General features: G+C 37.3%; 1 protein-coding gene across 1 annotated transcript in view; it reads left to right on the top strand.

Annotated features, from left to right (window-relative positions):
- The window catches only part of ntng1b (netrin g1b), a 102876-nt gene extending 81167 nt beyond the window's left edge, over window positions 1-21709 (top strand). Inside the window, exons 4-7 of the mRNA XM_077225266.1 lie at window positions 9332-9504; window positions 15000-15026; window positions 15261-15305; window positions 20515-21709. Coding sequence (XP_077081381.1) covers window positions 9332-9504; window positions 15000-15026; window positions 15261-15305; window positions 20515-20765 — 496 coding nt within the window. The 3' untranslated portion in view covers window positions 20766-21709. The remainder of the gene's footprint in view (window positions 1-9331; window positions 9505-14999; window positions 15027-15260; window positions 15306-20514) is intronic.
- The last annotated feature ends 396 nt before the right edge of the window (window positions 21710-22105 follow it).

Here is a 22105-nt window from a genome sequence, read left to right as displayed (position 1 = left end):
ACTTGGTTTATAATGACGCATTTGATAGGTCCCTTGTGAATCTAAATGCACAGCTCTAAATTAGGATTCAAAGGACTGCAGTTGTAGATTAGGGCAATTACAGAGTGAGCTAATTGGAAAGAGACTAATCTACTAATTAAGACCATTTACTGCTGATTAAATAAGAACCACTGGGGACACATCACCATGCAAATGTGCCTGTTGGGCGACATTAATATGACTTTGCATCTGTAATGATTACTGAGGGTATTTTATGTAGATGGTGGCACGTGGTTTTTGATCCTTTATATTGCACACCTTTAGAGTTTAGAGAACACTAGACAGATACGTTTTCATTTGAAGACCCATTGCACAATATTTCAAACTCATTTTATAGTTCAAAGGAAGTCATATACATGCACGCCACATTAGACAATACTCCTCTTTTGTCAGGAATTGTTTGCTTATTGAGTTGAATGAGCCAACAGATGTTGGTAAATCATGCACATGGTCCATCACTGAGGCATAAATGAACAAAAAATGTTTTACCTGATGCAGACAGCTTCACTGTAGTGTAAACAATACAATGTTAAAAAACAGAAAAATATCCTAGAGGCCATTTTGGTATTCTAGATTAGACATTTAACGTTTCAACCAAACATGAAAATACTGTCATCATTTATTCACTCTCATATCTTTACGTCCAAATTCATTAACAAAATGTCCTTTGTCAATAACCGAATTATGCACACCAGAAAAATATTTATAAAAAAAGGGGTTCAGATCAATTGTCAACTTTGAAGGCCGATCACGTAAAAATATGTTTGTGGGGGGAAAAAACCATTGTAGATCTAAAATGATTTTGTCAGCATCCCTCATGTTCATTTTTAAAAACTTAAATAGAGAAAAGAGGAGATAAGTGGCTGCTCTATGTCTTTATGAAGGCATGTGGGGCTGCTGTTGTTTAGCTTTGATGTGTTGAGTGTCTGTGAGAAGAGGGAGGTATGGAGGGTGCGGTGCTTGATGTTGGGAAGGATCTCCACCTATAGTCTCCTTATGAACTATGGCTCATACAGTCTAGTCCAAATTATCCTCACTGGAAATCTTGGGTTCATTAAAAGCTAAAATTGAGTCATCATACTTCAAAAATCCTGCTTTCCGTTTTCACTCAATAAGACCATTAATGTGATGCATCAATTAAAATTTACTGGCAAACCGATTTTTTGATAAAAGAGTGAAATTCTTTGAGCTTCTCTTTTAACAATGCAAGGAGAAAGTCTTCTGACTTATTTCAAAAAAAGAATCTTTCACATAGAGCAAAAGAACTTCATTAGGTAAGAAAGGAAAAGTGATGTATGTTTTAGCAAACAGCTTATGTTTACTATCAAATAAATGTACAATCTGAGGCTTCTGCTTCTTTGCAGTCACCATATTTTCGCCATTTATTAGTTCCTGAGGCAAATCATATGGGAATACAGGTACATCCAATATCTTCTCCTCGCCTGTGGGTTTTCAATTCAATTTAATCCCAAAAATTTCTGACACAGAGAAGATTATTACAGAGGAGGTATTTTGACCAGGCCTTTTTTTCCTTTTCTTTTTTTTTTCTTTTTTTTTTTTGTTATTCACTTGGATGGGGTTAGTAGTTTGGAAGCAATGCATCAGAAGTCCCTCTAGAACAGAGAGATGTATAGAAGGAAAATAAATTAATAAACAAACAAGTGTCATTATGATTCATGAATCCATTCATAACTGCAGCTCCATAACAATGTTAGGTTGTAAATTAATTGTCTGTTTTTCATTCAAATTCTAATGTTAAAATCAAATTAAATTGTAGTCATGTCCTTTAAACATTTTTAAAACTATAATGTGTTAATCTGTACAAGACCCTGAGAATGAAAAATAAGACAATTAAAACCTGAAAACACAAAAAAAGCAAGTTTGCATGAGATTTTGAAACCATCAGATTGTCACCAGTTTTTCCTTCAAAACATAAATGGGCATGCACACATTAATTATGAATGCCAGTAAAGGTGACATGCAAAGTTGGACAAAAATGTGTATGTGCTAAACATGTTTTGCTTAAACTGTTATGACCTTTACTTGATAAAAGAGTACATTTAGCACTTTTACACGGTCAAATTGTAAAATATAATAATGTAAATCCGTGCATGCAAACACATTATTTATGAAAGTGATAGTTCACCATAAAAATAAAATTATGTATTATAAAGTTGAATATACAGTATAAGTACATCCAACTATATCTGCATACAAACAGTTAACTTAGTAAAAATGTAAACAATATCTACTCTGCTAAATGCCAGCTATAAGGCACGAAGATATTAAGATATTACCAACATCAACATCATGATTCTCTGAAAAGCTGCTTTGAAAGAATGTGTATTGTGAAAAGCGCTATACAAATAAATGTGATTTGACTTGTCAAAGCTACTTCCTCAGAAGACTTTGAATATAATGCATATTGTACAGTTGTGCTCAAAACTTTACATACCCCTTGTAAAATCTGCAAAAATGTTAATAATTTTAACAAAATAAGAGGGTGTTAGCATGGATATTAATTTAATCATCACAGCTGTTCATTATTTAGATCATCACCATGTGCATTTCAGTTCCTCACTTCACACATTTTTTGTCCAGTATTGTATGTGCAAGGCACATAGTTTTGAGTTGTTGGCTTATGTTTAATAAATACTGTAGTTATTTATAGGCTACCTTCTTCATCCTTGGACTTAAACCGTGACAGAGGGATCATCAAAATTGCAGGTTATTTTTTATTTAGTATATCATGAATGAGATGTTTACATATATTAAACAAGACAGAAAATAGTTGAATTTATAAAAATGACCCCCTTCAAAAATATACATATGCTTCATTCTTAATACTGTGTCATTACATGGATGATCAATGACTATTTTTATGTTTTGTGATAGTTGTCTTTTGGGAAACATGCAAGTATCTTCTGTAGCTTTTGGAGGGCAGTACTGAATGAAAAATATTGTGCAATTTTTATGATCTGTCTTATTTTGTTAAAGTATATTAATATGTTTACAGATTCTGCAAGGGGTATGTCAACTTTTGAGCACAGCTGTGTGAACCACTTATTTTATTATTGTTTATGCTTTTGCATCCTTTTTGAAGCTTGAAAGCCCCTTTCTCCTTAATTGTAACCGCATATAGAAAAAAGCAACCATTACATTCTTTAGAATTCACCTTCTGTATTCAATAAAACAAAGTCATACAGGTTTGGAAAGACTTGAGGGTGAGTAAATGACGACAGTACTTTCATCTTTAGGTGAACTATACCTTTATTGACTGCTGTTCAGTTGATTTTTAACAGCAAAACAAAAACAGGCGGCCTAAATTTCGGTGCACCCCTAATCTAAACAGCGGCCTTCAAGATCCCTTTACATGCACTCCACTTTTAAGATTATTTCATATTCAATAAAATATATTTTTTGGCCATTGCAATCTTTCAGCTCAATTTAAATATGCATGATCTGAGGAAAGATTATTCAGATGAAACGCTCCAAAGAAAACAAATCCCTGAAAAAAAAGCTGCATCACTTTGGTTGTTTTAGTCCCAGCTGACTCTCGTGTTGTAATAATAAAATAAATGCTTCACATGTCAAAGAGTGCCAACTTACAGCATCTTGCACAAAGATCTACCTAGGTCAATACTTTTCACGTTCAAATTTTTTCTTGTGAATTATGTTCCCTTAACTCATACTAATGCACAACCACAGCAGATATAAAAACATTTCAGAAAGTTTTTCAGAAACCATCAACGACTATTTAATTCATAAACATTGAATTAGTTATTTTATTGAATGTAATATTTTATTCAGAAGGTGTCAGTCGATGATTGCCTGCCCTTGTGAACTCTTCGGAAGCATAAATGAATGGCAATTCAGATTTTTAAACTGCAAATTGCCCTGTTCACATGAGGCTTGATTTGAAAGTCATAGGCTGAGCTTTTGAGTACAAATGTTTGTCACAACTGGCCATGTTTCCTGCCAATCATTTTTGATTCACATCTAAGATATTTAATAATGCCTAATGAGAAGCTTTGCTGCAATCATCAATAATAAACGAGTAACTGGAAGAAAAAATAAACATCAACATAAACTCTCCCTTGAGGCACTGCAGTAAACTTGAATATCAACACATTTTCACGATCTCAAAAATAACACTACATTATTAATTTATCCCAGCTGCTTTTGGAATCAAAATTACTCGAGTTTTCTTTAACAGATTTTATGTGACTATAAATACAGATGCATATGCTGATCAAATTAGATTGAAAAACACATTAACGTCAGTCTTTTCTATTATATTTACGCACCATTTAATTCCCCATTTTCCAGAAACCGTTCCACCACTATATTTTCCAATAATCACAGCACTTTATCACATACTTCCACATGTGCTGTGTCCCCACTTCACTGTTTATCCAAGCAGCTTTGAAGATGTGGAAGAGGTTGTGTATGATCAAAGCAGGGATGGGACGGAGTACCTTATTAGCATAATATTCATGCAGATCAGGGTAAATGCTCTATAATAGGGCCTGTCGTTGAAACAAATTGCAGGCGTAGCTCCCAGCAATGCCAACCAGAGTGCCACAAATTCAAATCGGATTTGGTTGCAGTGGAATAATCGGAGTAGGCGAATTACCCTGTGATGAATTCCTAATATTTCCCCTGATATCTGGAGAGCCCCTCCAGGGTCGACCACATTTTGAGGTGAGACACAAAAAATTTGCCTGAGATGTATTACATTCCACCTAGATGAGTGAGGAAATTGGCCACCACGCAGAGTCAGTCAGTCCTAATAGGAATCCTCATTTCAACAGCATCACAATGGTGAATAATGTGGCCATGACTTTTAGGATCATTATTGAAGTTTCAGTACACTTGAGGCACTGGGCATGTCAAAATGCAATTGTGATACTTATGCATTTGCTTTAGTATCATGTAAAACTGAATAAAGAAATAACATAGGCTATAGGCTTGTGGTATTTCACTGAAGCTGCTATTATATGGTGGTTGACAGCTAGACATAATAGATAGACAGTCTAATGTCCATGGTCATATACAGTGTTATTTTTACTCATTCTTTGTTTCAGTCATAGTTTTTGTCTTTTGACTCCATATGACTCCAGTGGGTTATTTGTATTTATTTATCATTTTGCAAACATTATGGAAACTTTACTTTTAAATTTTCTCTGAACATTCTGAAACATAAAGTAGTAACATAAAACAAAATGTTAGATAAACATCCAATGAAAACGTTTCAGAAACAAACTTCCATAACCGATATATAATTGTTTCTTCGTTAACGTTTTAATAAAGACCAGTTAACTTTGAACAAACATTCTATTAATGTTACTGGAAGTATTAATATCATAACTTCGAGAGAATCTTGCCAGAACGTTAGCCAAAGTTCTGAGAATGATCCTTGTTAGCTGGAATATTGATTATTAAAATTAGGAGAATGAATACAGCCATGCCAGTATAATAAAGCTTTATATTTACATGAATCGGGTCATCTCCTGTAAATATTACATGACCATATGATGCCCTTTACTAAAGTCTATCCTGAGCAGCAGAAGCCTGCATAACTTCAATTAGTTCATTAATGCCAAAGAAAATGTAGCTTAACTCCCATTAACTGTATTTTTTAAAACATAGTTTTCTAAGTTGTATGAGTCCATGCTTTTAATTGATTTGAATTAAATATTTCACAATTATTCACAATTTACAATTTAAAGATTACCAATTTTAATCAGAATTTTACATGCAATTTAAATGTGTAAATGTTTAACTTTGAACTAATAGTAGAACTTAAATATTTATCTTAGAATGATTTTGAGCATGTATAGTAAGGAAACTTTACCAGTGTCTGTAAAAATCATAGTTTTACTCATGCTGTTTGACCCCTGGAAACTTTGTTCACCTTCTGGCCTTGAGGATTAGAAGATTCTTAGATGTCTTTGTAGTGAGAAGCAGACTTGGACTCCAAATGTAAACTCTAGTGGAGACACAGAGACATCTGACAGCCATCTCATCAAGAAGGAAGGTGAGAGAACCCCGTGCCTGTCCGTCTTCCTGAACTTCACAGATGTAGCTGAAGGTTCGCTCGCTTTTGTACAGTATGTCAACTAATCTTAGTTACTGGAGAACCTGCCTGGCTCTCGACATCTGCCCTAACAGCTTTTGTTGACTGACAAGCCACATCTAGTAGAGAAGTAAACACAAGTGAGAATAGGAGAAGGGGAAATGTAAATGTGCACGAGGAAAAGGAACAAATTTAAAAGTGAGAGTCTCGTCGACAAAATTGCTGAAGAAAATGTTGGTTAACAACGTTTTTTTTTTTTTATGATAATGAAGACAAAAAATATGCATCTTAGGAACCCCTATTGTAATGTTTCCTTAATGTTGGGAACATACAGAAATAACGTTTTTAAATGTTTATGTTAATATTGAGATTAGCTAAATGTTCTTAGAAAACATTTTTGTTAGCTGGGTATTTATTTATTTGGGCAAAACATTTTAATAAATTGCAATGTACACCTTTCATTTTTAATCTAAATGATATCCTTTTTTAACACTTAACTTTGCTTGATAAGACTTCACATTAGAGCCTTCGTAGCCTTAGGCATTTGCAAACAATACAAGATGAGGCTGACAGTTGATCGTAAACAGCAGGACTGAGATGAGCCTGTAATGCACTTCAGCTTCAAAATAACTGTTATTTAGTTTCATTTGCAGAGGCCATTAAGTAATAACACGGCAATATAACATGCATTTTTTTCAGAGATAAACGTATGGTATTCAAGTACAATTGTCACACAAATTGCCACACAATAGCTTCTGGAATTTGCTTTCTACATAAGATATGGAGTATAATAATAAAAAATAAAAAACTATCAAAGATGCTAAGAAAAGATATATTGAAAATATATATACAAAGATATACAAAGATGCTAAGAAAAGAAAGACAGCAGAGTAAACCAAGTTCCCATGTTACATCCTATTTGGGACCAGGCAAAAAACAGCAATTGCACTAAGAAAGGATAAATTTTAGTATTGGGTGCCTCTTAAATACTGTGCAATGCATTGATGTAAAGGGAACTCAAACATAGAGAAAATGGAAAATGGAAAAAAACATTCCAGTAGAAACCAAGGTCAGGATGAAACATAGCAAGAGGAACTGACATGAAAGTCTGCTTTCTACTTTCTCTGAAGACCATATATTTCAGATGTTGCTATGTTTCATAGCAATAGGGCATGGGAGTGTAGACGCCTTAGTGTGAGAACTAACGTTTAGACAGCATTGCATCATATGATTTCATAACGTAAGCCACGCACGTCTTCTGTTAAAACGTTAAAAAGAAGGGTAGATTATTTTTATTCAAAACCGTTTCTCTCATTTATTCAAATAGTGAAAAGAAGTCCCTTTGTGGCAAAAATTCATGAATATGAGTTATGAACTACACCTCATAGACAATGCCGCTCAGCATTACGCCCTGAGCCATATCTTTAGAGAGTGAGTGTGCAAAGCAAAACACTTACGTCTTGGATTCATAACAGGAGGGAGGAGAGTGGAGTTAAATGAGTCACTGAGTGGTGACACTCTTAGATAATGGCCAAAGCCCACTCTGGGAGAGCTATAAGAAAAAAGGCCAATAAAGAATTATTAAATGGATTTCATCTTTCTGCCAGCACAAACGGTTGCCGTGCCAGGCGTTTTCCCAGCGGCACCCGCAGAATGATATTCAACGGTCCCTCCAATTTCAATATGACAATGCCAACGGCAAAAGCATCGCGTCCCTTGCTGCTGCGCCGCGGATACACTGAATTTCGTGACATCGGCTTGATGATCCAGTTTCGGCTGGTTTTTAATTAACCCGAGGGTCAGATCTCAAAGCACAGCACTTTAGGGAATTTTACTATCTAGATGAAGGGCAGTTAGATACATCCACAGATTAGAGATATGGAAGATATTTAATTGACTACCTTTTATGATACTCCAGAGAGCCAGTGAATCAGTGCACTTCCGTAATGGCAAAATTGGAAAGTATAGCCTATTCATATCAATGCTAAAACATACACAGAAGTTCACTACATGATAATACTGAATGCTTTATTTTACAAAAATAATAATAATCTAAATTAACTACATTTAACGGGTCCATCAAAGTCAATGCAGCATTTACTGTAGCTCCATTTGACGTTAATAGACCATCATGAAAGCTGAAATTAGAGTATTTGTCTGTTGTTTTCCCGCAGTTATTAATCATTAATATGTAATGTCATGGAAAAGTAGAAAGTCAATTGGAATGGATGTATTTCTGTAACACGTCTGTCTCGAGTTCACAGCAGGAGGTAGCCACATATCCTCACCGCCGCGGTTCTCCAAAGAGCAAAAGTCCTCCTTTGACGCACTGCAGAAAAACAAATACTGCCTTGATATCATACCGAACACAAAGCCTCCAGAGAGGTGTAGCATATCCAGAATGCTCAATGATCTCATTAACCGCTGCCCATCACACAGGGAGGCGGAGGTCAGAAGTACACAACACGGTTGTAACCTTTTGTCTCCTGGCAAAATCAATGACTGCAAATTATATTTAGAGTAGATATGGAAAGTGAGACCACTCATCTCGAGTGGCAGCTAAGATAATCATCCGCAATCGCAGAGTGTCTCTGAAGCTCTCTTTATTTTTACTAGGAATTTAGGATGAATAACTACACATACACGTCTTCATATAAAATAAAAATTCTTGGAAGGCATCCCTGTTTTGACATAAACTCCAACCTTCAGAGAGCCTGATTTCCTCCAACATTTAATGCTCTCTAAACACTCTGAAACAACAGTGGCTCTTTGTCAAAATCTCTTTCCCAGTAGACATCAGATGAACTTTGAAGAGGTGCTGTTAGTGTCGATAGACTTTCCACTTCTTTTATTCTTTCCCTTTTCCAATGTTAAAGCCCAACCACTGAGAGGCTTTCATTTTGCTTTTGTGTCACAGATGTGACCCACGCTTCTATTCAGTATCTCCGCAGGGGCACAGTCAAATGGGCTCTGTTTTTAACGGCATAATGAAGCTCTCTTCCGCAGCATCATGGGAAGCCTACGTTAAAGGTTGGAGTTTGTAATGGATATGCCACTAAGAGGCTCTGAACCCATCGCAAAGAAATTAATATTACGATTCGTATAAGACGTCAAACGTTGTGCCTGGTTCTTTGTTCATGCCACCAACATAGAAACGGTAGCCTGGGCTGACATTTTCCGTTTATTATGATGTTTTGTTCTCCATTCTGCTAGGTGCAAGTGCAATCTCCATGCCAACAGCTGTGTTTTTGACAAAGGGAAGCTGGGCTGCGAGTGTGAACACAACACCACGGGGCCGGATTGTGCACGCTGCAAGAGACATTTCCAGGGCCGAGCCTGGAGCATGGGCTCCTACCTGCCCATCCCCAAGGGTACTGCCAATATCTGTGAGTACATCCTGCCATCTCTCTCTCGACATGACTCATGGGAAAGCATAGTGCTCCATCAAGCACCAAAACGTGACCTTTTCAGTCCTGTTCCAAATGACATTTTACTTTCAGAGCAACAACAGCAACAAAAAAAGACCAACAATAAGCCTGTAGGCTGCATGTGTATAAACCAGTAGCATATTGTGGGCTTCTGAAATCAGTGTTTTATAACATATTTTATTACTACAGTGTTTTGGTACTTTAAATTAAACTAAACAAAAATGAGAAATGCTTCCTTTTGCAAGTAGCTGAAACAAGTTTTTTATATATTTTTTATTTTATTTTAATTCAGTTATCTTTTTATTCACTTGGTTGCAAAAATCGCATGACGCAGAAGAATTACTAAAGTAAGCCTTTAATAACAATATTCAAGGAACGCAGAAGACAGGAAAGATATAAACAACAACCAAGTAAAACTAAGACGACGTGGAACACTGAACAGAGGAAACTAAGGGTAAAAATACACAGAGATAACAAGGAAACTAAATTAACAGCAGGTGAGTGTAATCCAATCAGAAACCAGAGAAACTAACCACCAAACAGAACTCAGGAAAAGCAGCATAGTAAACAGTATGAAAACAAAACCAAAACAGACTGAGACCATTACAGTAGCTCCCTCTCCAAAAAGTTGTGTCCTCGCACCGTAAGGAGTCTGACTGAGCAGGGGGCTTTGGAGGAGGACAAGGTGCTGACGAAGGGTAGGATGCAGGAGGAATTGACAGTGGGAGGAGCCAGGTGGGAGCCCAGAGAGCATAGCCAGGATGAAGGGCCACAGCGGAGTCAAGGTAGGGAGAAGCCATGGTGGAGACTTGGCAGACGAAATCAAGTGGACGACAAGCTGAGAAGGATCTGGTAGAGACCCAGGCGGAGCTAAAGAGCCAACGACAACAAGTGGCACGATGGATCCGAAGGGGAACAAGGGTGCCAGAGGACTGAGGTGGAGCTGGTGGGACTTAAGACCATGACTGAGCCGAAGGGGTTGAGGGACAAAGCGCAGCTGAAGACCCAGAAGTTTGTGGCGCAGGCAGAGCGACAACTAACTGGTGTCAATACAAGATCTTGACCAAAAATGTATGCACCTCTTGATAGAAATAAATGCTGTGATGTTGTGCTTTATTTCCACCAAGAGGTGCATTAATTTTTGGTCAAGATCTTGTATTGGCAATGCAAGAGTCACGCACTCTGCACAGTCTCCTCCAGCACATCTCAAAGACTTTCAATGAATTTAAGGCCTGGACGCAGAGGTGCTAATTCATGTGTGAAAATGATTCTTCATGCTCCCTCCCAACCATTCTTTTACAGATGAATCTTGACATTGTCATCCTGGAATATGGCCATGATGTGTCTTCCTACATGGTTGTTTAAGAAATGAAAAGCTACACACTCCATCAGTTGGGATTAGAAGAACTGTTGCCAGACTTATAACATGCTAGAAACATAATAATCACTCCAATAATGATCTAACCATTGGCTCTTAAGCATTTGACTATTTATATCCTAACACCCTCTTTTTTCTTTTATTTTTTTTTTAGCTGGGCAGTTTTTAATATAATATAATATAATATAATATAATATAATATAATATAATATAATCATATAAATCACACTGTAACATCATATATAAATCCATTTTCTAGAGGAGGCACTGCCTCCCTTGCTTCCTAAGACAAAAAGCTTCTGGTATAAACTTTAAAATGGAATGTTGGGAACTTTTTGTTGCTCTTCCGAAAATTGAGAGCTAGAAGTCATCCTCTTCTGTAGCTTCTTAGCTATCTTGGCATTGAGTGGTGGCACATCTGTTAAGTTCTCGGCCCAAGGCAGGGGGCTCATTGCCCTAATAAATCTAATGAAGTCAGTAACTGTAGCTCAGGGACAGCGAGAGACTCAGCACTGTCCAGATGGTGGGAGGAGAACCCTCTGGCCCCCTCAGTGCAGGTCCACTCAAAACTAAGTCACTACCATCAAGCATAAGCCATATACTTATGCAGTCACAAGCAAAGGACATTTTATGGTATGCTGCATCACAAGGTGGAAGGTAGCTGCGACATTTCGGTTTATGAATATTCTCCTTTGCATTCGCAACACTGTGCAGCAATGCATGCATGATCTTTTATGGCTATATTAGATCTAGTGCAGCTGAAGTGCAGCTGAAGTGCTTTTGTGTGTGTGTGTGTGTGTGTGTGTGTGTGTGTGTGTGTGTGTGTGTGTGTGTGTGTGTGTGTGTGTGTGTGTGTGTGTGTGTGTGTGTGTGTGTGTGTGTGTGTGTGTGTGTGTGTGTGTGTGTGTGAGTGTGCGTGTGCGTGTGTGTGTGTGTGTGGTGTGTACACATTCACTTTTGAAAGCCTTTAATATCATTCTAGCCTTTCCCCCTGTTATAAAGGCCCTCATAATGCAAGGGCAAAGCTCAGACTGACAGCAAGTTATTAAAAACCCAATACCAGGACACATCTGTGCCCAACAGAGGAAACCAAGGACCACCAATATCAAAAGCAATATTAGCACCTGTTTTGGCAAGAAATTGACAATGCAACAGACTTGTATATGAAATCAAAATAACATTATTGCCCCTGCAGGTTGTGTAAATCAATAGCCTTCGACTGTTGCATTGTCCCCCCTCCCTGCAAATGATCACGATCGCAGCGACACGCTACTTCTACGCAGCTCGTATTACATGTGAGGTTATGAAACATATGGCTCTCGCATAAAGATAAATTTGATGAAAGTGCAGAATTTAATTAAGCTGTAATGGCTTTCATCTGTCATCAAGTCTTCTGGTGTAATCACACGAGCAATTTATCTCTATGTTAAGATTCATGGTAGGCAGGACCCTCCTCATGCAGATATATAGCTGCATGTGACCACATGTCTAATAATTCAGCAGAAATTGAAATCCATGTTTTGTCTGGTGGGATGGGCTTAGAGAGTTGGGAAGGAACATTGCGTGTGAAAGAGAAAGTGTCCTGCTGTGACTTTACACCAGCACCCTACTGCCAGACAGAGAAGAGGAGATCTCTCTATAAAAAAGGCCATTTATGGGATACACTGGGTAATGGGTGAACATTTATTTTAAGCACCATCAAAATTTCATTTGCTAATCATCATAGATGAGAAATGAGAATGCCTTTTAAATTCCCTTTCGCTTCCTGAATTTGATTTAAATTTGAACTCTGCATCTAAATTTAAAGAAGTGGACTAAAAATAAATTATATTTAAAGAAATTCATCAGTGTTTTTTTTATAATATATACTGATGAGCCAAAACATTATGAACACCTGCCTAATTGGTCTTTTACGTGCTGCCAAAACAGTGCAGACCCACCGCAGCATGGACTCTACAAGAGTCCCCGTCACATGCCGCCGAAGCAGAATGCGATGCACTGTGTTGTGACGCAATCCTCCCATAACCATCATTAAAATGCTGTGTGACTTGTGCCACAGTAGACCTTCTGTTGGCTTGGACCAGATGGGAAAGCCTCCGTTGCCCTTGTGCATCAATGAGCCTTTGGCGCCCAACACCCTGTTGCCGGTTTGCGGTTTGTCCTTCGTCGGACACTGTTGGTAAATTCTCACCAATGCTGACTGGAAACAACCCACAAACCTTGCCATTTCAGAGATACTCTGACCCAGTCACCTTGCCAGATCTTTATTCCTGCCCATTTCTCCTGCATCCAACACACTGATTACGAGAACTGATTGTTTGCTTATCATCTAATCTACCCAGACCTTAATATATGGCCTTGTTGGGAGATGATCAACGTTTGTTCACTTCACCTATGACTGATCATAATGTCTTAGTGTACTCGTCAGTGTATATAAAAAAAAATATATATATATATATATATATATATATATATACATGAAATATAGTTTTGTGGAATTGATCATATTCCTTTATGAACAAATTGTTATATTACCATTGCACACAGCATCACTCTCCGAAGTACAGCAAAAAAAAAATGCCTGGAATACTTATAATGCATGTGTGCCAGCCTTAACCAGGCAGAACCTTAAAATCTTGATCTTATGCGGGCAGAGGCGGATTTTCAATTATATGCTCTTGTTGTGTCCCATGTGGGAAGAACAGGTGCTCAAGAAGCAAAGAATTATGTGTGTTTTGGTACTTTTGTGATAAATAAGATGTGCGTTGGTTTAATCAATGCACACTGAGCTCTTCTACCAGCTGTCCACTTCTTCCTGTTTTCCAGACTTGTCATTCATAGCTCAGGTGAGCAGAATTCCCAATTAGCCTTCAGTTGCTAACGCTGTAAATGAGGCCTATGATGTGCCGTGAGAGCCATACGCAAGAATTGAACCACGTCTGAGTCTGAAATCTTTTGAGGGCTAAACATAATGTGGCGATGAAATAGCTGTTAGTGACTGTTGCTAGTCAAGCATTGTGCTGAAAACACTGGAGAATACATAAAGTGTAAACCACCTCGGTGGTCTGTGGTTTTGCAGCCGTAGCATGCCGAGATATTCAGGGCTGTTATTCTTTGAACAGTGCCCTAGACTGACTGGAGAGCGGCACGTAGGTCCAATGGTTTGAAATGTCAGCCCTGTCATAATAGTTGATGTTTGAAAATAATGACATAAAAAAAGAATCTGATGGATAGGAAAGTCAAACCGTTTAAAATGTGCTAACTAATAGCACCACTAAATAATGAAGAATAAATAACATAAAACACAGTGGCAGGCTGCATGTAGGGGAGAGCGGGCACATCCTAACACTTTTTGACTTTCTCAGTTTGTGTCAATTCACTTGGTGTTCAGAGTGTTTTTTTTTTTTCCCACATTAACTTCCCACATGTCTACTACAATTATGTGGTTTTGATTCATTAACACACAGTGTATACTTTTTTCTTGATTTACCCCTGAAAGTGAAATGTATAAAAAACTGAAATACTACATCATACACATGTTCTACTATTTGATATGTATATTTAAATGACTTAAACCTTGTAAGATATGATACACGAATGAATGGAATAAGCACAGCAAGATCGCTAATCAAACAGCCGAGTTCTGTGTCCGCTCTTCTCTCAGAAATCAAACCAGCTCTCTGTCAAGAGTAGCCTTAAAATCAACTAAAATACATAGACCTACTACTAATAAATACATATTCAACTACTTGATATGTCTATTTAAAAACAAATTAAACAACTGTATGTATGATATGATAGGCTACATATTTTTCACTCTCTCTCAGAGACGGAATTTATGCAGGTATATTCTTCATAATTTGTTTAGATTTGCATTTGTATGCATAGTAAAAAAAAAAAAAAAAAAAAAAATATATATATATATATATATATATATATGCACTCTTATTTATGAAGCCATGATGCATCACAGTTAAAACATTTTTATCTGACTCATTTACTTTAAAAAGCTTCTGTAATTTGTAAATGTAATTTACATAAGTGAGGCTAACCTGAGTTCTTTCTTTTTCCCCAGGTATCCCAAACAATCTTGGCACCTCTGGTAAGTTATGCTCTCGTAATGGTGTAATAAACATCATTTGTATTTCAAATCAATAAAGATACTTTAAAAATGCATAAAAGAATTTGAAAAATACTCAAACATTGAAGGTCTGTTGATAAAATGGACAGAAGTAACTGAAAGCCAGCTGTGAGCACTATATTATTAAAAAATACTGAATAACTGTAAATAGTTTAAATTAGAAATAAATTGATTCTTATTTTTCATTTCATCAAGTTCGGCTAAATGCTTCTTCACTTGGAGTTGCAAACCGAAATCAAGGTAAGACTTTCATAAATTAATTATTTGTTTTAATGCCTGCAAAACAACCAACCACAGATTTTTTTTCTACGCCTCATACTAACAAAACACATTTGTTTTTTACTTTGATCTTTGATTTCAGTCTAGCCTTAAATCTCAACAGACAAGAAGTCCAAGAAACAATTTTGTGTGACTCATCGTCTGTGGTTAGGTTGTTAATAACAATGAGATGCTTATGCAGAAAACTTAAAAAACTAAAAAAACAACAACAACAAAAAGTTAGAAGTCATGGCCATGAAGTATGATTTGATAGTTGCTAATGTTATTCAGAGGCTGCTACAATATATTTTGTCACTAACATTCAGATGGTCTCAAAGCTTAAGGATGAACTAAAAGCCACAAAACACAACTCTTTTGATGTTTATGGAGTGTTTAAGAAAAGAGGATTGAAAAACTGAAGGCTTCTCATTTTCGCCACCCCTGCTGATTGTGGGTGACAGAGAGTGGTCTCTTTTCTGTCAGGACCAGAAGCAGAACAAAACAGAGGATTGTGGGAATCTGTCTGGTTGTTCTACATCCACATCTTCTAGGTCCAACCCTTCTGTTAGTAAGCAGCCGGCGGACAGCAGTGTTTAATGATGACCTCCTGGATAACAGGATCTTCTGATAACCTCTCAATGTAATTAGTCTCAAGTATCTGAGAGAAAGATGTGAGTAATATATGAGATTGTGGTAGATTTACTGCACATGCATTGACTTCTGAAAATCTATGCATGTGCACTGAACAGACTTCGCTGATAATCTCTTCAGCGGATGAATACAGTGGGGAAACCGTCAATCAAACCATAAGAAAGATTGTAAGAAATAGAAGAAAATAGTAGTGGAAAATATGTCAAAGGGACATATGTTCTGCAGGGAAAAATACATTGCAATTAAGAGTGCATTGTTCAGACAGCTCGTCTGCTAGACAGCAGAGTCTGACCGATAGCAATAAGCTATCTACCAAAAAATTACTGAAAATTAAATTCGGTCATACTTCAGATTAGGGTCCAATTCTCACTATTAACCAACTATTAACTGTGACTTTTTGCCTCAATAAACTCCTAATTACTGCTTTTTAATAGTTAGTATGGTAGTTGTTTAGTTTAGGTATTGGGTTGAATTAAGGGATGTAGAATGTGTCATGCTGAATAAGGAATTAATATTTGCTTTATAAGTACTAATAAACAGCCAATATCCAAGTAATATATATAATAAGCAACTAGTTAATAGTCAGAATTGGACCCTAAACTAAAGTGTTACCTTAAATTCTATACTATTTTGTCTATTTGTTTTGGTGTAAAAGTGCCTTTACCAAAATTTGCCAAAAATAGAACTGTTATATGTTTTTTATTAAAAAGCATATAAGCCCAGCACAGCTCAGTAAGCCCAGCACAGGTGAGAAAAAGTAACTCAAAAGTAATGCAACACATTACTTTCCATTAAAAGTAACACAATTAGTTACTTTTCTTTTTAAAGTAACTTCCCCCAACACTGCAATCAATTAAAAGGTACAATCAATTATAATGTACAGTATGGAAAAGGGATGCTCATTTTCAATTTACTAAAGATTACATTTAACAGTATTATTAGTGTTTTTTTTAAAGGGTAACCTTACCTTTGCCGTCATCTAACGTTTAGTTAATCTAAATGTAAAAATAAGGGAAATGAGCATAACAATTAAATATCCAATATCGACTGAAAAAAATAATCTCTAATATCTAACCAATATGCGGGATTGCGTGACATGCCTTCATCCTCAAAAAAAAAAAAAAAAAAGAAGTACAAAACAATGCAAGATAAAATAGATAATTATTTTTTGTTTACCAGTTTTGGTACAGCATTGGGTGACTTAATGTCCAAAGTAAAATCTGAGTAAAATCAGTCGAGAACCACTGATCTAGACAACATTGGAAGAAGATAGGAGAATGTAATTATTAAATATTAAAAGTGACCAAATTAGACATTGACAATAAGAGCAAACAGAAAATAAACTAAACTAAAGAAGATCCTTAGTTTAATTGACAGTACTGTCAGGTTTGGGGTGAAGGGATGAGGGCTCAGGTGCCGAAAACAATGGGCTTTTATTAATAATAATAAAACAATACTAATAAAAACGCATTAATGCGCATTAAAAAACCTACCCAGAGGGGGAAAACAGGACCGACTTGACTTGACTTGACTTGACTTGATTTCATTTGACTTGACTTGACTTGTGCTCACACCAAACATGACAAAAACGCGTTCTACACGTTCAGTGTTCCACAACACACGCGGATGAAACCGCACACTCACACAACAAGACAGAGCACACGAGAACGAGCGAATGCTCATTTCGTGCGCTCACAACAGAAGACAAAACACACGGAGCATGAATGTCTGAATGCTGACACAGAACCGAAAACAAAACTAGATGTGGTGGTAATCGAACACCATGCTCCGAACGTGAAACAAGGCATACAGACAAGAGTGCACTCAAATACAAGAAAATACACGAGTGTCAGGGCTCTGTCACAAAACCAAGAATAAACTAGACAAAAGTGACAGAACCCAGACAAATGTGGCACTTTATGATTATTCATGTCAGTAAGGAACACTGAAACCTCTTTTCTGACCTGTCAGGGAACGGATAGATCTGCCGTATGCATGCGTCACTATTGCTCAAGACATGAGCTGCCTGTTCGGTTCCATTGACGTGTGAAAAAGTCACTGTAGTCTGCGAAGGTGCAATACAGCACATATGTCTCCTAGGGAGAGACAGACCTCGGCCAGGGTTCACACTTAATTTTTTTTTCTTAGGTCAGAAGGTAAAGTCCAACACAAGTGTAAATGCAATCCATCCCACTGTACGCTACATGTGACGGATGACCTTGCACGTCTTTCACAGTGAAGATGAAGACCGGGGCAGACGTGAGTGTGTGTGTTCAATGCTCCCTCAGTGCGTTTGTATATTTGAAGAAAGAAGCAGTCAAAGAAGCAGCAGCAGCGAGTCTGTCTTCTGTGTACACTTGAACCGCACCCTGTGCTCAAAACTAATCTTGGGTACAGATGCTGCTGGAAAGACAATAGCTCTGTAGGGTCCTCTGGAGGCCTGTCAGCATTTGGATAATCCCATACATAGTGAACAAAGTAAACTTCAAGCCTGGAGATTTAAAGTTTAAATCCCAGCAAAATCTTTCTAGAGTTGTCACTCAAAATGGACATTGAGCTCTTCTGAGCACCCGTTAAACCATGCCAGATGGGCTTTTCGTGGAGAGATATGATATGAAAAGTGATATTTCAGTGTTAAAATCGCCTTCGGCACTTAAAATGCTTAACTGTAATGTATTTCGGTTTTTTAATATATAATAGTAGAATTGCAAGTATAGTGAAGAAAAACTCTACTGAAAAAAAGCTGTTTGATGTGTAGCTTGTATGGCAATGTCAGGCCTACCAGTGCCCTTTAGCTGTGATTAAGTCATCTCACCTTTATTTCTGTACCGCTTTATACAATACAGATTGTTTAAAAGCAGCTTTACAGTGATAAACAGGAAAATAATGATTCAATGATGCAAAAAAAAAGATTTCCATTCTGCTGTAAAGCAGCTCTAAAAAGACAACAATAAATGTTCATTGTATATATATATATTTGTATATTGCTCATTATACTATTGCGCTAGTACCCCGAAGTATAAAATATGAGGAAACCCGTGATAGAATCAATCAGGAAATAAAGAAAAACAGCAGAGAACATAGCATCAAAATAGCATTCCGATACCATGTTCGTTATTTGCAGCAATCTTACATTAATCCGATTTCGAAGCGATCAGACAGCAGAAATTATTGTTTCACCAGCTTTGTTACAACATCAGTAAAGTCACCATGAAATCAAAATGGACAATTCTTATTTTTTTAATGGAATATTGCAGTGTTTATTATAAAGGATTTATCTGTGCATATCACAATTTTTTTAATTCATGTGCCCTCGTAATCTTTAACCATAACTAACCCTTGCTTGAGAAGCCATTTCACTTGAATGTAAATCACATTAGGAAAGAAAAGACTATCACAATTTCAGTTTTATGCCAACTTTAACAACAGTTTTATATTTTTGAACCAACATTGTTTGAATGACTTATTTGTGAAAAAGTTACTACAGTCCAACAATGTTAGTCCTATAGTTAAGAAGGGAGTTATGCTGTTGTTCAGAGTTACGTTGTTGATCAGACTTTAAAAATAATAATAATATTAAACCAACTAATCACTTGCTTGGCCAGGCTGGGAAACCATTCTAAACCAGCTAAACCTAAGCTTGGGCTGCTTTAAATGTTATTTTTTTTAGCAGGGTTACTGCTCATAGCTGGTACTTTTTTCTTTTTTTTCTTTTCAATTCTGTCCCTGCTTCTCACAGACCCTACATGAAATTCATCTGAATGAACGCAGCATGTGATTACTTTCAGTTTCTGAGCAAATAGTCCTGTCTCTCTTCCCAAACCAAATATTTTCCTTGATAATTGAAGCAAGTACAATGGAATAGCAATCCTATTTTTTGAGGTTGAGGTTGTTTACAGGTCAAAGGAAGGGAGATTAGAGCAATTCGGGCTGGATTGGCATTATGGCGTATATTTCATTGCACACCAATTGCCTGTTTGTCTTGAATTTGAACTTGACTTTTGGAAGGGGGAAAAACTCAAAACTTTTATATTTTTTTCATTTCGAAATTATTAAATTATGGATTCCATTACAGAAGCATCAAAGCATTGTTTAACGGTTCATAAACAATAGGTGTTGATTGTTTGCTGCAGCTTCATATACTAAAAGTACTATTCAACATCAGTTACCTGCAGCGCAGCATTTAGACTTTCACCGGTAGCTTAATGCCAGAGATTTGCCAAAAAACAGCAGTGGTGTTTTGCAATTTTGTTCACACTGAAAAATGTGTCACACAACAATATATTTCCTGCCTCAAATCCCACCTACCCACTCTATGATTAATCATATCACCTCTGCAATATTACAGTGGGACTAACATCCCCCGTGGTGTCCTTAAAAGTAACCGCTGAGCCTCTTGCCAGCGCCCATCATAAACAATCACACACACAGTAACCTGATGATCATCTTGATGGATGCACTTTTTTTTCCTGGAAAGTGTTTCCTGGCGAGGGGGGGAAATCGACTTCTGTTAACCTCTCTTTTTCTCTGTTCCCCACAGCTCGAGTGTGTGACAACGTTCTCCTGCACTGTCAGAATGGCGGTGTGTGTCACCACCACCAGCGCTGCCAGTGTCCGACAGGTTTCAGCGGCATACTGTGCGAGAAGACCCAATGCCAGGGTGACTCTTGCGAGGAGCTGCAATCCAGCCAGACGGCCCTCCGCCCCCCACCCGCGGCCCAGACTCTCCCGCTGGCTCTTCTATCTCTCATCCCCTCCCTGCTGGCCACCCGGGGCCTTACATCACTCTGAGGGGAACGCGTTCGCCCCAAAGACATTCTCAACAGGGGCTCTAATCCTGAGTTTCTGTCAGAGGACACACGACGGCTGAAAAGAAATGCTCCCTTGATGTGGAAGAAAAGAAAAAAAACTCCTTTTTAGGAAACCTCACGGTTTTCTCTCAGTATTATGTCAATTAAAGTTTGCCGGAGATGATGGATAAACTGGGAAAAAAAACTAGAGAAACTGCAAGAGAGAAAAAAAAACAAGAACAACAGCACACAATCGCTGACACTAATTACTGTCTTTGTCTTTTTTGAAAATTTTAGGATGAAATCAAATACACTGTTACATTGCTCTGAAGCCATCCGTCAGATTAAGACTTCATCTCAAACCTAATAGCGCACTGACATTGCAAAATGATTTGTTTGGAGACGAATCATTGATGTGAGGATGAATCAAGATGAACACGTAGACTGCCACCGAAATTTACACACTCGCTACCACGACTGGTTGTCAAACTTCTCACACTTTACCTTTTCCTGACCCTCTCTCTTCTTCCTGTAACTATGTGAAGTCATGTAAAAGACCCCTGGTGTTTGTCACACAAAAAAAAGTATCCTGTTTATCAGAAATGATCAAATATACAGTACAGTAACGAGAGACAACTGTTGAAATTTTGTACTGGGGTATTTTCATGACAATGAGAATTTGAACAAGAAGACCTTGTCGAACAATGTGACTTTTTGCACCGCTGTGACAACCTGTAGAATTTTGGCTGGGTCTTTTGATTATTGCCCTGATGGAGTTGCATATCCCTGTTCAGTTGCTAATCGTTTTGCTTAAAACATGCGTTTATATTCTCACCGACCGAACTGTACGGGAGGTTTCACCAAAGGGCTTTGGTGAGGAATCCGTTGTTGCTTAAAGCCAACTATGTTTGTGAATTAAAGATGAAAAATAACTGTTTATGGCCATTTTGTGAAAAAAAATCTTCAAGAAAGCAGGTGTTTTTTTGTTTTGTTTTTCAGGTGTTTTCAGCAGCTCAGGCGTGTTTTCAAAGCTCTTAGCAACTGCTTTAGAGATCCCACAAATTGCAGTGGTATGGAATTGAATGGTTAGCACTCTCCCAAACAGATGACGACAGTGAACAAACGTGTAATACAAACACATCCGCCAGAAACATTCATCTGCCAAAGTATGCAAATTTTGAACTTAACTATAACAACCTCAACAAAATGGTAACACTTTATAATAAGTATACAGTAATAAAGTACTTACAAATCATTAACAAACTATTAGTTTATAGTAGGGATGCACCGATACCACTTTTTAAGGGTCGAGTACGAGTACCGATATTTTTTTCCTGGTAC

This window comes from Siphateles boraxobius, unplaced genomic scaffold (genome assembly GCF_051911475.1).
Source record: "Siphateles boraxobius isolate OS27281-9 unplaced genomic scaffold, OSU_SipBor_1 1, whole genome shotgun sequence".
Classification (NCBI taxonomy): domain Eukaryota; kingdom Metazoa; phylum Chordata; class Actinopteri; order Cypriniformes; family Leuciscidae; genus Siphateles; species Siphateles boraxobius.
This window is presented reverse-complemented; position numbering and strand designations above follow the sequence as displayed.